Source organism: Balaenoptera ricei, chromosome 4 (assembly GCF_028023285.1).
Source record: "Balaenoptera ricei isolate mBalRic1 chromosome 4, mBalRic1.hap2, whole genome shotgun sequence".
Classification (NCBI taxonomy): domain Eukaryota; kingdom Metazoa; phylum Chordata; class Mammalia; order Artiodactyla; family Balaenopteridae; genus Balaenoptera; species Balaenoptera ricei.
The window spans coordinates 89,812,622-89,825,229 of record NC_082642.1 but is presented as its reverse complement, the minus strand read 5'-3'; the positions used below and the strand labels follow the sequence as shown (position 1 = coordinate 89,825,229).

The following is a 12,608-nucleotide window of genomic DNA, read 5'->3' as shown; positions in this document are numbered from 1 at the left end:
AACTGTTCTCATGCACTCACTGTGTGCAGCATCTACTGATGCCCCTCTGCCCCACCGCGGGGGCTCTTGGACAGGCAGTGAGAGTTCTCAGCTCTGCCACCCCACGGAATAAAGGGGGGAGGGCTCTTCCACGCGGTTGGCGATCCTGAGGACAGAGGAGGTAAATGGTCAGTGGGACGACGACAGGCGAGGCCAATGCCCCCACCTACCAGGCCGGCCCATGCCAATCTTCTCCAGGTCCTCATTCTTGACATACTCAAAGTGGGACAGGCGGGTAACGTTGAGGTCGTCGCGGAGCCGCAGGAAATATTGCTGCAGCTGCACCTCGGACAGCAGCTCCAGCAGCCAGCCTGTGCCCTCCTCCGGCTGCATGCTGCTGCTCCCCAGCCTCTGCGGGGAGAGAAGAATGGCTCAGGGACCACGGGATGCAGGGGGGTAACAGGCGACCCTGCCTCTGCCTTGGGCTCACCCACATCCTACTATGTGCTGTGGGGAAGGACTCAAACCACCTTCTTGCTCCCCAAAACAGCTGTACAGAAGAGCCTGTAGCCACCTGTCCTCCTCCTATGGCAACAAGGGTAGAATCAGGGCAGTTGGGACACAGCCCAGGCCCCGGAGTTAGGGTCTTACTCCCCAAATCTGCCATCCATGGCCGAGTGACCGGAGATCAAACTCTGTTCTCCGGTTCCCTACTGGCTCTTAAACTCTCCTGTTGTCACAAGGCCTTTGAGAATCTGATGGAAACTATCGATTGTGTCTCCAGGAAAATATATGCATCCTTATTCATAATGTTTTAATTACAAAACTTTTGGGGGTGCAGTGTCCCTTGAGACCCATCCATGAGCTCCCCAGACCTGATGGACCCCACAGGGACTAGATGAGCTCTAGCTACTTTCCTTTCAATGCCTGACATCGCAGGAGCCTCCCCCCAAGTCCAAAGACCCCTCCACAGGCCACCACACAAACACCTCCAGGATCACAGGAGGGTCAGAGGGAAGGAGGAGCGGAGGCTGGGGCGGGTTTTCAGACTGCTGTCAACGGCTGTCACAACAGACTCTGGCCCAGTGTGGTCAAAGCTTTCAACTTTTTCAAGAAATACCAGAAATCTGAATCTACGTGTAAAATCTCGCTATTAAATTTTTTTTGAAAAGGTAATATATGCACATGTAAGATATTCAAAAGGCACATGAGAGCCATAAAGTCTCATCCCTCTCTTAACGCACAGCCACCTCACCCCCATCCCCGAAGTCGGCTGCCATTAATGACTTTTACGCATTCTTCCAGACTTGTTTTTTTCCCCACACAAATACTCACCCATTATCCACACCATTCTGTTCCTTGTTTTTACACTTGACATTAGATCTTTCTCCTGACTTTTGAACTATGTCAACTAATTCAAGTTTGAAATACACACACGCAAGCACATGTGTATGCTGTGCTGGCCAAACAAAACTACATGCAGGCCTCAATCAGCCAAGGGGCCACCAGACCTGTCACACCCTCTGGGGCCCAGAGAAAGAAGCCAGTGGCACCCTCAAAGCTAGGCAGCCCGACACTAAACCCATCCCTGTCCGAGTAAGACCCGTCAGAGCTGACGGCTTGGCCAGCCCCTGACCTGTGTTCAATCCCCACTGGAGAAGACAGGGATGAGGGAAAAGGCCAGCTGCCCCAAGACCCCCTCCTCCCGACTTGGAGGTGGCCTTGTCCCCCAGCTCTCATCACAGGTCGCACTGAGAGAGCAGGTGCTCACAGCCTGGGCCCAGCGTGAGCCTCCTGCTCCCACAGTTCCCAGCGGTGCTGCCAACCCAGTGCCAGGAGCTCAGACTCTCCCAGGCAGCTCAGGGCAGTACAAAGAGCCACCAACGGGAAAGAGAAGCCCTCAGTTCAAACCCTGGCTCCTCTACCAAAGCGGCTGGGCCAGAAGGGGGTTTCCAAACTTTAAGCCCTAACCCTTCACCCAGATGGTTCTCATGAGGGCCATACAGCTCCAGAGGGGGCATTTTTGGTTGTCACGGTGTTGGGGGACCATTAGTGGCACTGAGTGGGTGGCTGGGGGACTCACACACTGTCCCAAATCCCATACAACTTAATTCATGCAGGTGAGAAATTTGTTTATAATCATCTGATTATAAATCAAATCCCATTTTACATATGAACAAGAAAGTATTTTTACAGTGTTAATACAGACTGGATTTTCCTGGAATGGAGCTACTGTGTAAACTGAGGGAAAACTGGCCTTTCGCTTTGTTTGGAACTTAGCAGAAGTTGTCCACCATTCAGAAAAATATCACTGAAGGCAGCCCACCTTACTATTTCAAAACTCTCCTCTCAGTCAGCACTTCTAGATGTTGCTGTGCTGGTTCTACCTGAGGTCTTAGCATCTGACTGCTTGGTAATGTCAGATTGTACTGACATATTAGAATACATGAAATGCTACAATTGATTTCCTTTTGGTTCTCCTTTATATTACAGGAGGCATCAAGTTGACTGACCACACACACACAGAGTAAACAGGTTGCATTTCTCTTAATTTTAGTTAAGAAAAATAAAAATAACTCTAACACTTCAACTACAGTTAACTACATGCTGGGCACAGTTCTGAGCACTTAGCTGTATTAATTCACTTATCCACAACAAAGCCATCTGTTACAAACAAGGGGGTGTGGACTTAAGAGGGCAGGGCACCACTGCTTTCCAGAAGAAAGGCCCAAAGGTACCCTGTGAAAATCACCAACCTAGGCAGCGTCTCTCTGTGCCGTGACCAGGAGAGGCCAGCCAGCACTTCCGCTATCCCTATTTCATCCCTGGAGCAAAATGATCCCACTCCCTACACGGCTCAGCCCAAGAAGAGGCTGGCCACCCGGGCAAGTGGTCTGAAGACCCCCACTGCTTCCTCCCCAGTCGCCAAATCCCAGGGCTCCAGGCCGCTCATTCCTACCCTCCTGGGGGTAGAAGGCAGCCACTCCTGAGAACAGCTCCAAGCCCTGCCCTGTGTGGTCCGGGCTGGGAGAGACCCAGAGGCCACTCCCCTGAAGAAGCTGCTTAGAAAGCACAGTCTGCCCTGTTCCTTTATCCCTGAAACACCAGCTAACAAATCTCCCTGCTCGGCTGGGTCCTCCTCTCCCTGCTCCCCAACCCCAGGAACAGGGCTGCTCTGCGTGGGGCGGGGGTGTGTGTGGGAAGAGAACACTGGGATCTGGGTGAGAAGAAAGCAGCCAGGGTCCCTGTCCGGTCTCCACCACCCCGCCCAGGGTGACCCTGGACATGTCCCCTCCCTCCCCGCCCTCCCTCTCTAGCCCGTGTCTGTGTCGGTGAAGCACAGAGCACTGCTGCGGCTGCCCCCAGCACAGCCCCGTCCACACACCTGTGTCTGACACGTGTGGCTCTCATGGCCGGCACGCACACTTCCCACACACGCTCTCCTGACACACTCGCCACCAAGAATGCAGCCGCTGGAGCAGGGAGGCCCTGAACCCCGTCAAGCCGCCCGGTCCTGCTCTCTGGCCCTCAGCGCAGGGCTGCCTCTGAGGAGCCGATTCCATCCCAGTCTGTCCAGCTCCCGCCCGCAGCCCCCCACTCACTGTGTAGAGTCTCCGCCGGAGTCTGGCCAGAAGAGGGAAGGAGAGCTCTAGGCCAGGGAACCGACGAGCTGCTGGCATCTCCACGGAGCTGGACCCCCTGACCAGGTCACCGGGGCTCTGGCCCGAGGAGGTGGGGGTGGGCAGTGGTCTCAGCTCCTGAATTTCAGGTTCTGCCCAGAAGGGAAGTTGGCCAGAGGTCTGCCCCAGAGGCCCCCCAAATCCCACACCAGGGGTGGGAAATGGAGCAGAAGAATAGGGTGGTCCCCTTTTCTCTGCCCTACAGCTGTTTCCACAGCTGGCTACCCTGGCAGGAGAGAGTTAGTTCTTCTCTCGGTTGACTGCAGCCTGGGTCCTTGGTCCTGTTTCTCTGTCTTCTCTCCAGCGCAGTGGTCACAGCTCCAGCCCTACTCCCTGGCTCCCCCGCCAGCCCGCCTCCCTCCCCCCTCCCTCCGCAGCTGAGCAGCTCTGACACTGGCTGAAAAAGGACCTTTCTGAATCACTGCCAAGAGGGCGGCGGGAATGGGGGGACTCTTCCTCCCAGCCACCCGCGCTGCCCCCACCTCCTCCCCGCACACAAGGCCCCTGTCTCTGGCTTCCACCCCAGCCCCCAGAGTTGCAGACAACCCCTGGGATTTTAGGGTGGGGGCTAGGTCAATCAGGCAGCAACATACAAAGAGGCCCCGTACGCACTTATCTGGGGCTGTGAGGGCTTAGTGCACAGCCTGAGTTGGGGGCTTGGACACCAGAGAGTCGTTCCTGGACCTTGCAGGCAGACCCTTCGGAGACCCTCCCCCATCTCCCAGTCCCAGCCTTGGCTGGGCGTCTCCTGGCTCAGGCCCTAATGTGGCCCTGTTACCCTGGTGCCCGACGGAAATAGGAGTCCGGCAGCCTGCCAGAGCGGGGCAGTCCAGCCAAGAGCCGGCGAGGGGGGAAGAATCTCCCAGTCCAGCTGGCCAAGATCCAAAGCCCCCTCAAAACACACAAATATGCCCCTAAACCCTGCGATGCCCCCAGCCAAAGCTAAAGGATTCCGGGCTATAGGATGTCTCCTGAATAGCACCTACACACACAGACAACAGCCCCAGCTAGAGGGAACTGCAGTCACCCCATGAAGCCCCCGTGGAACCCACACATTCCTAGAGCTGACAAGTGATCCCTCTGGCCCTCCTCAAGGGCGCCAGCTGCTCTTACACCCCCCTCGCTACAGCCCCCAGAAACACCTGACAGCTGCAGGAAGTCCTCTCAGGCTCCCTCAGCACCCCCCTCCCAGCCATGCCCAGGGAGCCCCTGTTTCTTGCACACTACTCTCTTGTCCCTATCCAGCTGGCCACCAGCTCTGGGAGTCCCAGCTGGCTGGTGGAGTAGGCAGCTGGGGTTGAGTTTTGGGGAGTCAGCATCCCAGGCTCTTTCCAGGGCCTCTCTCTCAGTGCTTGACCTCCCTGGCAGGGAGGTGCCTGCAGGGACAGCCGTTTCCAGATCTGACTCAGGGAGGGGGGAAACGGGACACCCCCCCAGCAATCAGTCCCTCTTTCCCATCTCCCTGTGATCCACCACCACCCAAAGCTTGTGAGGCCAGCCAGGTGCAGCCTCCCTTTGGTGCCAATGAATCACCAGTCTGAGAATGGAATCAGAGCTAATGGACAAGATGAGGTCGGGTCAAGGTCACACTGGAGCTGACCTTCCTGCAAACGCTGCCTCACAACGCCCACAGCACAGAGAAGCCTATTGCTTATTTCCCACAAAGCACCATTCTGAAGGAGATCCAGGGACCTGACTTCAGGGGACAATTTAAGCAGGATTATTCCCTCTACCGCAAGTTGGGGGACTGCTGGATTGGAATGGCCAGACTGAAAATTATAGCCACCCCTGAAAGATGTGCCCCAAATCCACCAGAACCCCATGCCTGCCTGTTCCCTTGCACATCAGGTAAGAACAAGCCTCAGTAGCTTGCTCAGCAATCCAGCTGTGGGAGGCTGTGGAGAAAAGCAAAGCATGGTCAGGGGTCAGAGGTCAGGCCAGCTCCTGGACCTCTTCTCCCAGCCCCGAAAACAGCCACCTTTCTACACCGCCACCCCCACCCCGCTTCGTCCTGTCAGTGACTGCCCTCTACTGGTCAAGAGAGAAAGTGCTTGATCTCCAAGGGGAAGGGAAGACGACCCATAAATACCATGATCATGTTTTCCAAAGCAAACAGGGACATTTGGCTTAATACGCAGTTTCACAAAGCCAGTAAGAGGGCATGTCCAGGGCACAGGGACTCAGTGTCCATAAAGCACTAAACCCACATCCTGGCAGTGCTTTCGGGGCTCCCCTGCAGCGCTGAAGCAAGCCCAAAGGGCAGCTTAATTGGGTCCCAAGGACTCAGAGATACTGAAGCAGATGTCAGCAACAGGAATTCACCACCACTGACTCGCCCCGCCCCACCCAACACACAAACACATCACCCTTCTTTACCCAGCATCCCAGCCCCCAGGATCTGTCCTGGGGCCAGGCTCACAGATACCCCTCACTCCTGAGAGGCTCCCCTCAGCTCACTAGCAGACGATGCGGTCTAGGGCCCGGCTACATGGCTATCCCCCATGTTTCCCCTATTACCTGCTGTCCCTCCTCGGCCTCAGTTAGGCGCAGATATGCAAATCTCTCACCCTCGGAACCCAAACTCCGGGCTTTAGGGCCCGGGAGGGGAGCAGAGCCCTCCCGCAGTCCCCGCCCCTCCAGCGCACCGGCAGCGTCACTGCCCTGCGTCCTGAAGGGCCAGGCCTCGAGCATCCTCCAGAAGGGCAGGGGACGCTAAAGCACCTCAGCCAAGGGAAGGCCCAGTCCTCGGGCCCGCACGCACCCCACAGCCCCATATCTGCCACCTGCAGCCAGAGCGAGGGAGCAGAGCCTGGTGGTAGCGGTCTCTCCCGCTGGGCCTGCGGCTGCCCCTCCCCCAATCCCGTGCACAGCCTCCATTCCAAGGAGCCGCCTCTCCGCAGCGCAGGCTGCCCCCCCAGAGAGCCAGGTGAGGTCCCTCCAGGACCCCAGAGATGCACAGCCACCGATCAGGTCCTGGGGACTCAAGGGCCCCCATACTCCATGACAAGGGGGGGGGTCCATCCAAGAAGCTCACAGAAGAGAAGCCCCCATCCTAACTCGACCTGAGACCCCTCCCTCTAGACCCCTCTCCTTCCACCAGCCCAGCTTCCACCTGGCTCCAAGCATGCGCCCACCTGCCAGGCTCCCTGGTGCGCTGCCGTTCCGCACTCCACTCAGGCCCGGGGAACCTGCCCAGCCCACTCCTCTCCGCAGTGGAAGCCACGCCCCCCGCATCCGCCCGGGGAGGGAGACCTCAGCCCTCCGCAGCCCACGCCTCTTCTCACCGGCCTGGACTTCTCCCCGCCTGCACTTCCACCCGCCCCGGCCCCAAGACTGCGCCTTGCGGGGTGGGGGGTGGGGGGGTGCCGGGAGCTCGGGGCTGGGCAGAGCACTGTGGCTGACCTCTCTGCGCTCAGAAGAGTGCGAGTACCCACACTCCCTCCCGCAGGTGCTGCCCCAACACGTGTCCACGCAGGGCTGTCACCCAGTGCCAGGATGAGGACATAGCTAGTGGAGGAAGTCCCACGGCAGAGGCCCCAAGGTGCCACACGCACACCCTCTCATTCCAATGGCATCTGAAGCTTCCACTGACTCCTCAGTACCAGGTATTTAGGGCTGAGCTCAGGGCACCCTCACCCCTTGGGGGTTTGGGGCAGAGGAGGCGGGAAATGCTGAGACACCTCTACTCTCCACTCCTCCCCCCACACACACTCCACCTCAAGACTGAGGAAGGAGACCCCGGGTGGGCACTAGGTGAGTTCCCATAAGGCTCACTCTCTTCAAAAGCTCCTTCTCCAGCTGAAGCGCGTTGGCATAGGGGATGACCCTGCCAGGCAGGGTGTTTATTCTAGGCAGAAGCTCCTCTGCACCTTACTGCAGCTATGGCAGAAACTGGTTTTGGGAGCAGCTGCACGAACACTCAGGAGGCTGTCGAGAAAGAGAGGCTGAAAATGCCAGGCCCACAGACCCCTTCTTCTCCTGGTTGGATAAAGGGTCTGATCTAAACCATTCCCCCTTCCTGCTTTCTCCCTACCTCCTCCCTCCACAAGGCCCCTGCCTCCGAATGCCATCCTATTACAAGATACCCACAAGATCCAAACTGCCTCTAGGATTTGGGGAATCCACCCCACGTGTACACCCTCTGGTCTACAACTTGCCCCCTTATCTCTAAAGGGAGCCGGTAGTGGCCCAGGAACCAGCCTGCCTCTGCTGTCCACTCCCCTCCCCCAGGCTCTCCAACAGCATCAGTCAAGTTACAAATCCACACTGAGGAGCAGACGTGACATGTAATTTCCGGCCAAGAAGATTTTTCCAAAACAATCTACCGTATTCTCAGGAATATATGCCAGGCCAGCTCTCTCCCATCTCTGCCCTCCCTCTTCTCCAGGCCCTGGAGGGAAAACAACATATTGGGGAGGAGAAGGAGGGGGGCTTATGGCTTCTCTCCCAACCAGAGGATTATCTTGCCTACACATGCCAGCCCCACCAAGCCCAGTCAACCTCAACTCACCCCTCTGTGTGCAGCGCCCAAGCTTCTGGACCAAGGCCAGGCTGGTTCCCCTTGGGACTTCATCCCAGAGGGAACTGTACCAGGTAACCCCACACCTTCAGGTCATCCCAGGTTTGAAATCACACTGGTCTGGGGAGGAGGCTGGCCACGGGCCAAGGGAGAGAAGGGGGTGATTCAGACACATACCATGGCTGTCCACACCCTCTCCATCTCCAGGCCACAGTGGCCCACTCCCTTCCAGGGGAGCTTGGCAGCTGAGGCCCTGAGGACAGTCAAGGCTGAGGCATATTTGCCAGCAGTGCTGAGCCCACAGGCCCTGAGTCTAACCCTGAGGGCTTTTCACCCTTCTCCTTAACTGTGGATATTTCCTAACACTTTGGAACTCGCCCTTCCTTCTCTTCCCTCCCTGGGGGTCACCTCCTCTCCTCCCAGGGCTCCAATTAGCACCATGTGCTGTCTGTCTCCATTCCTGAGCTCTAGAAGCTCTACACCCATGCTTCTAGACATTTACAGCCAGCTTCACCAGGAGGATGCAATGGTACCATAAATTCTACATGCCCAAATTGAGCTCATCAACCCCCGCCTTAAACCTAGCTTATGTGTGCTCTTATATCCTGACTGAAAACATCACAAGCCAACACCAGCCACCTAGGCTAGACACCTCACCCCTGGCTCCCCAACCATAACTCCCTTCTTTCCCCACTGGGCAGGCCACAAAATCTTGTTGTTTCTGCCTCCTCATTACTCCTCCCATCAATACCTTTGGGACAAGAGTCAGGCAGACCTGGGCTGAAATCTTGGCTGTATCACTCTCTAGTCAGACGACTTCTGGGCAGATGCCTTAACCTCTAAGCCTCAATTTCCTTATCTGCAAATGGGAATAAACAGTACGTCCTTCATAAAGTGCAAACTCAATGAGATCATGAATGGCACACTTAGCACAGCATCTAGCACATAGTTCCCTATTGTTATACTGTCATCTGAACACAGATCTGAAGTTCCTCTCCTGCTTACATCCTTCTGTAATTCCTCACTGAGCCAAATACAAGGCCCTTCAGGATCCATCCCTTGCCTATTTGTCCACCTCCACCTCTTATCATTTCCTTCAAACGTCTCCATATTCCAACCAAGTCAAATACTTGCCCTTCCCTAGACACACCATCTTCTTTAATTTTAATGTCTTTGAGCTATTCTTTGTGATACTCTTTTCTCTTCATGATGAACTCCTACACATCCCTCAAGACCCAAATAAAACGTCATCTCCTTTGTAAATTCCCATTTCCTATCCCCAAACGGTTCTTTTTGCCATTGCTTCCCATGTTATCTTGTTAAAGTATGTTTGAAAACAAGAGCAGTATAAATACATAATACTACACATGGAAAATAGCCAAAAGAATGAAAAAATTTTTAATTATCCATCATGCTCTAATCCTTAAAGGGTACTATTTCTGTAGCACTCTGTATTAATACATAATTCTATTGAAGGAGCCCTATGTACGCACCTCTTGTAGTTTGTACATTGTAACCATCTGTTTATATCTGTCACCTTGAAAGAAGAATCTGGCAAGGCACCTGGTCAAGAGAGTCTGCTGAAAGGGACTTCAAGCCTTTGTGACAGACACTGGGGAAAGGAGGCCTGTCTCTTTTCCAGTGAGCTGGTACCTCCTTATGTCCAGTGAATACCAGGAATAAGTCTGGTTGCCCTTGTCGGCCCTGGCTTTGCTTCCCCCCATTATTTCGAATCCAGAAAACCAAGCACCTTCGTGGGAAGAAGGGCAGCCAATCTCATTACAGCTACTCCTGTCCCAGAACCACTAAGCTACTTTGCTCCCACAAAGCTATTTCAGCCCCGGGGACAACACAGCAGTCCCTCAAGGCAGAGGGAGAGCTTTGACTGAAGGCTGCCCTCTCATCAGACTGCGGAGGGAGAGCTGGGGATACCACAGGGTTGATCGATGGGCAGGAGGTCTGGTTTGTCAGGCATCCCAGCCTCGCAGAGAGAGGAGGGAGACAGGGGGGTCAGAGGGTGGAAAGGCAGGGCACAGAAGCAGGGGCAGACACACCAGATACAGGGACCCTCCTATGCCTCATCTCCTTTGACTCCAGCAGAGAAGGAGGTGTAACTTTCAGAGAGGAAAGGAAAGAACCTGACTAAACACCACAACACAGAACCTCACTGAACCCAGTACCTCCCCACATCTACCAACTTGGTCTTGAAAGTATTTTTTAGCTGTTTCACGCTCCACCAGCGAAAGACCAGTGTGCCAACCCTGACACCCAGAGACAGGACACTGAGAGCCCTAACACATTCCTGGAGCATCCCTCCCCCGCACATAAACAGCACACAAGTGTGACAGTGGGTAAATGCCTGCAGTTGTCTGGGTCTCTTGCACACGCGCACCACTCACGCCCGAGTGACAGGGTTGGGATGCAGGGTACCGCAGAGAGCTGCGTCTCACCATCCTCTGGCCCAAGCATCCTCCCGGCACCAAGGCCCGGCAGCCGAGGCTCCCGGGAAGAGAGGAAGGATGTAGTCTGGCTCCCAGCAGCCAGCCACTCCCAGGGCTCTTCCAAGGCTGGGCAGAGGCCTCCCAGCTGGTCACCCTGCCTACCAGCTCAGGCCTCACCCCACTCCCCCCACCCCCTCAGCAAGAGCCTAGAGCTGAAGGGGCCTATTGTTGGGCCCTGGAGGTGGGGTGGGCCCAGAGCTGTGAATTGGAGAGCATTTACTCTGTGAGAGGGACTGCTCATTCCCTTGGGACAGCGCCCACACCAGAACCCCAGGAGCTAGGAACATCCAGCGCAGGGTGGGCTGCTGGGCCAGGGAGAGAAAGGGTCCGAACCTGGAAGCGAGAGAGATGTCAGGGACTGCAAAATATTTAAGATACCTTAAATCCCACCCATTTTAGAGATAAAGAAACTGAGACCCTGAAAGGGAAGGGACATGCCTGGTCTGAGGCACCTAAGAAGCTGTCATAAGGAATGGATCTCTAGGAGCTGGGGAGCAGTTCAGAGCAATGGTGATTCCTCTCTGGCCATGGAGGGGCAGCTCTGCCAAGGTCAGGGGCTAATAAAGGTCAGGGGCCTGAGGGGAGAACCTGCCTCAGGAGGAGACACAACATCCAGGGGAGAGGCAGAGACAGGAGGAACCTAGAGTTCTCACATCCAGCAGAAGCCCTTGGCTCCCAGGACCTAGAGCTGCTGAAGGAGGGCCCAGGCCAAACCTCTCACCCCACCCGCCTCTTTAGTCACTCACCACATACTGACTGTGTGCTCACCCTGTGCTAGGTTTGGGGGACTATGAAGGAGGAGAAGTCACGATTCAGGTCCTCAAAAAGACACTGTGTGCAAGTTCTTTACTAAAAGTTTTATCTTTCATTGCCTGATTAACCTCCCCCCCCCCACTACCCTACATTATCCACATTTTACAGATGAGGAAACTGAGGCTCTGGAGAGGTGACCAGGGTCACCCGTTACTGGAGAGTTAACAGGTGAACCAGAATTCAGTCCATGTACAATTGGACACGAAACTGCTCGGTTCAAGGATTTGGGCTCATGGAGGGCAGAGCTGGAGTCTTATTTGTTGAATATATACTAGATACTGAATGAATTCATGGATTCTGCGAGGAAGTTTAAAGAGGGAATAGAGGCTCCAGGAAAAGATAGATTGCACAGATGCACATAATTTCACTCCTTCCCAAAACCCCACCAAAGCCAAAATTATCGAAAGAGAAATTTTCTGAAGGGCAAAAGTCCCTAAGGACGGGAAGAAGAGTAGAAGAGAAAACCACAACATAGCTTTGGAAGCTGGAAAGCAGATGGCCAGTGACTATGGAGAGCAGACCTGAGAAAATCCCCAATCCCAAGGTGAAAAGGACCTGATTGACCCCCCAGAATCCTCAAAAGGCCTGGGAACTAGAAGCCCCAGAAACCTCTAGAAGAAGAACAGGTGCTAATAATACAGGGGATTAGTCAAAAGCTGTTTAAGAAGCCGTAAGACCCCCCTGGACTCCCTCCCCGGTACAAAGCCACTGGGTTGCTGCCCCGGTACCACCCGGCAAAATCGGGATTTCCCTTCAGGGGTAAAGTGCAGGCCTCTGCACTGGCGCAGCAGGCTTGGCTGAGAGCGGGGTGCCACGGACCTAACAAGGAAAGCACACATAGATGTGGAGATCTCCGTCCCCTCCTCGGCTCCCTCCAGGAACATGGAGCCAGGCCTCCACCTCCTGGCAGAAGACAGGAGCGTCCTTTCTGGGGACTCTGATCAGGCCAAGGAAGATATAAAGAAACCAACATTGGGAGTTCTCCACAAACCGAGCAGCCAGGCCACCACACAAAGAAGCTCAGTCAACAAGGCCACCCAGTGCCTGTAGTAAAGAGCAGATGACAAAAACTATTGGACACCCAAGGAAAGCCTCTAACATGGAAGAGCGAGCAAA

General features: G+C 55.1%; 1 protein-coding gene across 14 annotated transcripts in view; it reads right to left on the bottom strand.

Annotated features, from left to right (window-relative positions):
* The window catches only part of TNK2 (tyrosine kinase non receptor 2), a 42,497-nt gene that overhangs the window by 19,201 nt on the left and 10,688 nt on the right, over positions 1-12,608 (bottom strand). For 7 of the 14 annotated variants that reach the window (XM_059920876.1, XM_059920880.1, XM_059920890.1 and 4 more), the window contains exons 1-2: positions 6,177-6,199; positions 210-390 (exon numbers count right to left, since the gene is read on the bottom strand). In XM_059920876.1, the coding sequence (XP_059776859.1) occupies positions 210-372 (163 nt within the window). In that variant the 5' untranslated portion in view covers positions 373-390; positions 6,177-6,199. Of the gene's footprint in view, positions 1-20; positions 146-209; positions 391-3,581; positions 3,985-6,176; positions 6,200-6,793; positions 6,864-12,608 lie in introns of those variants that run through there. The other 7 variants (XM_059920882.1, XM_059920884.1, XM_059920879.1 and 4 more) reach the window with 6 other exon arrangements.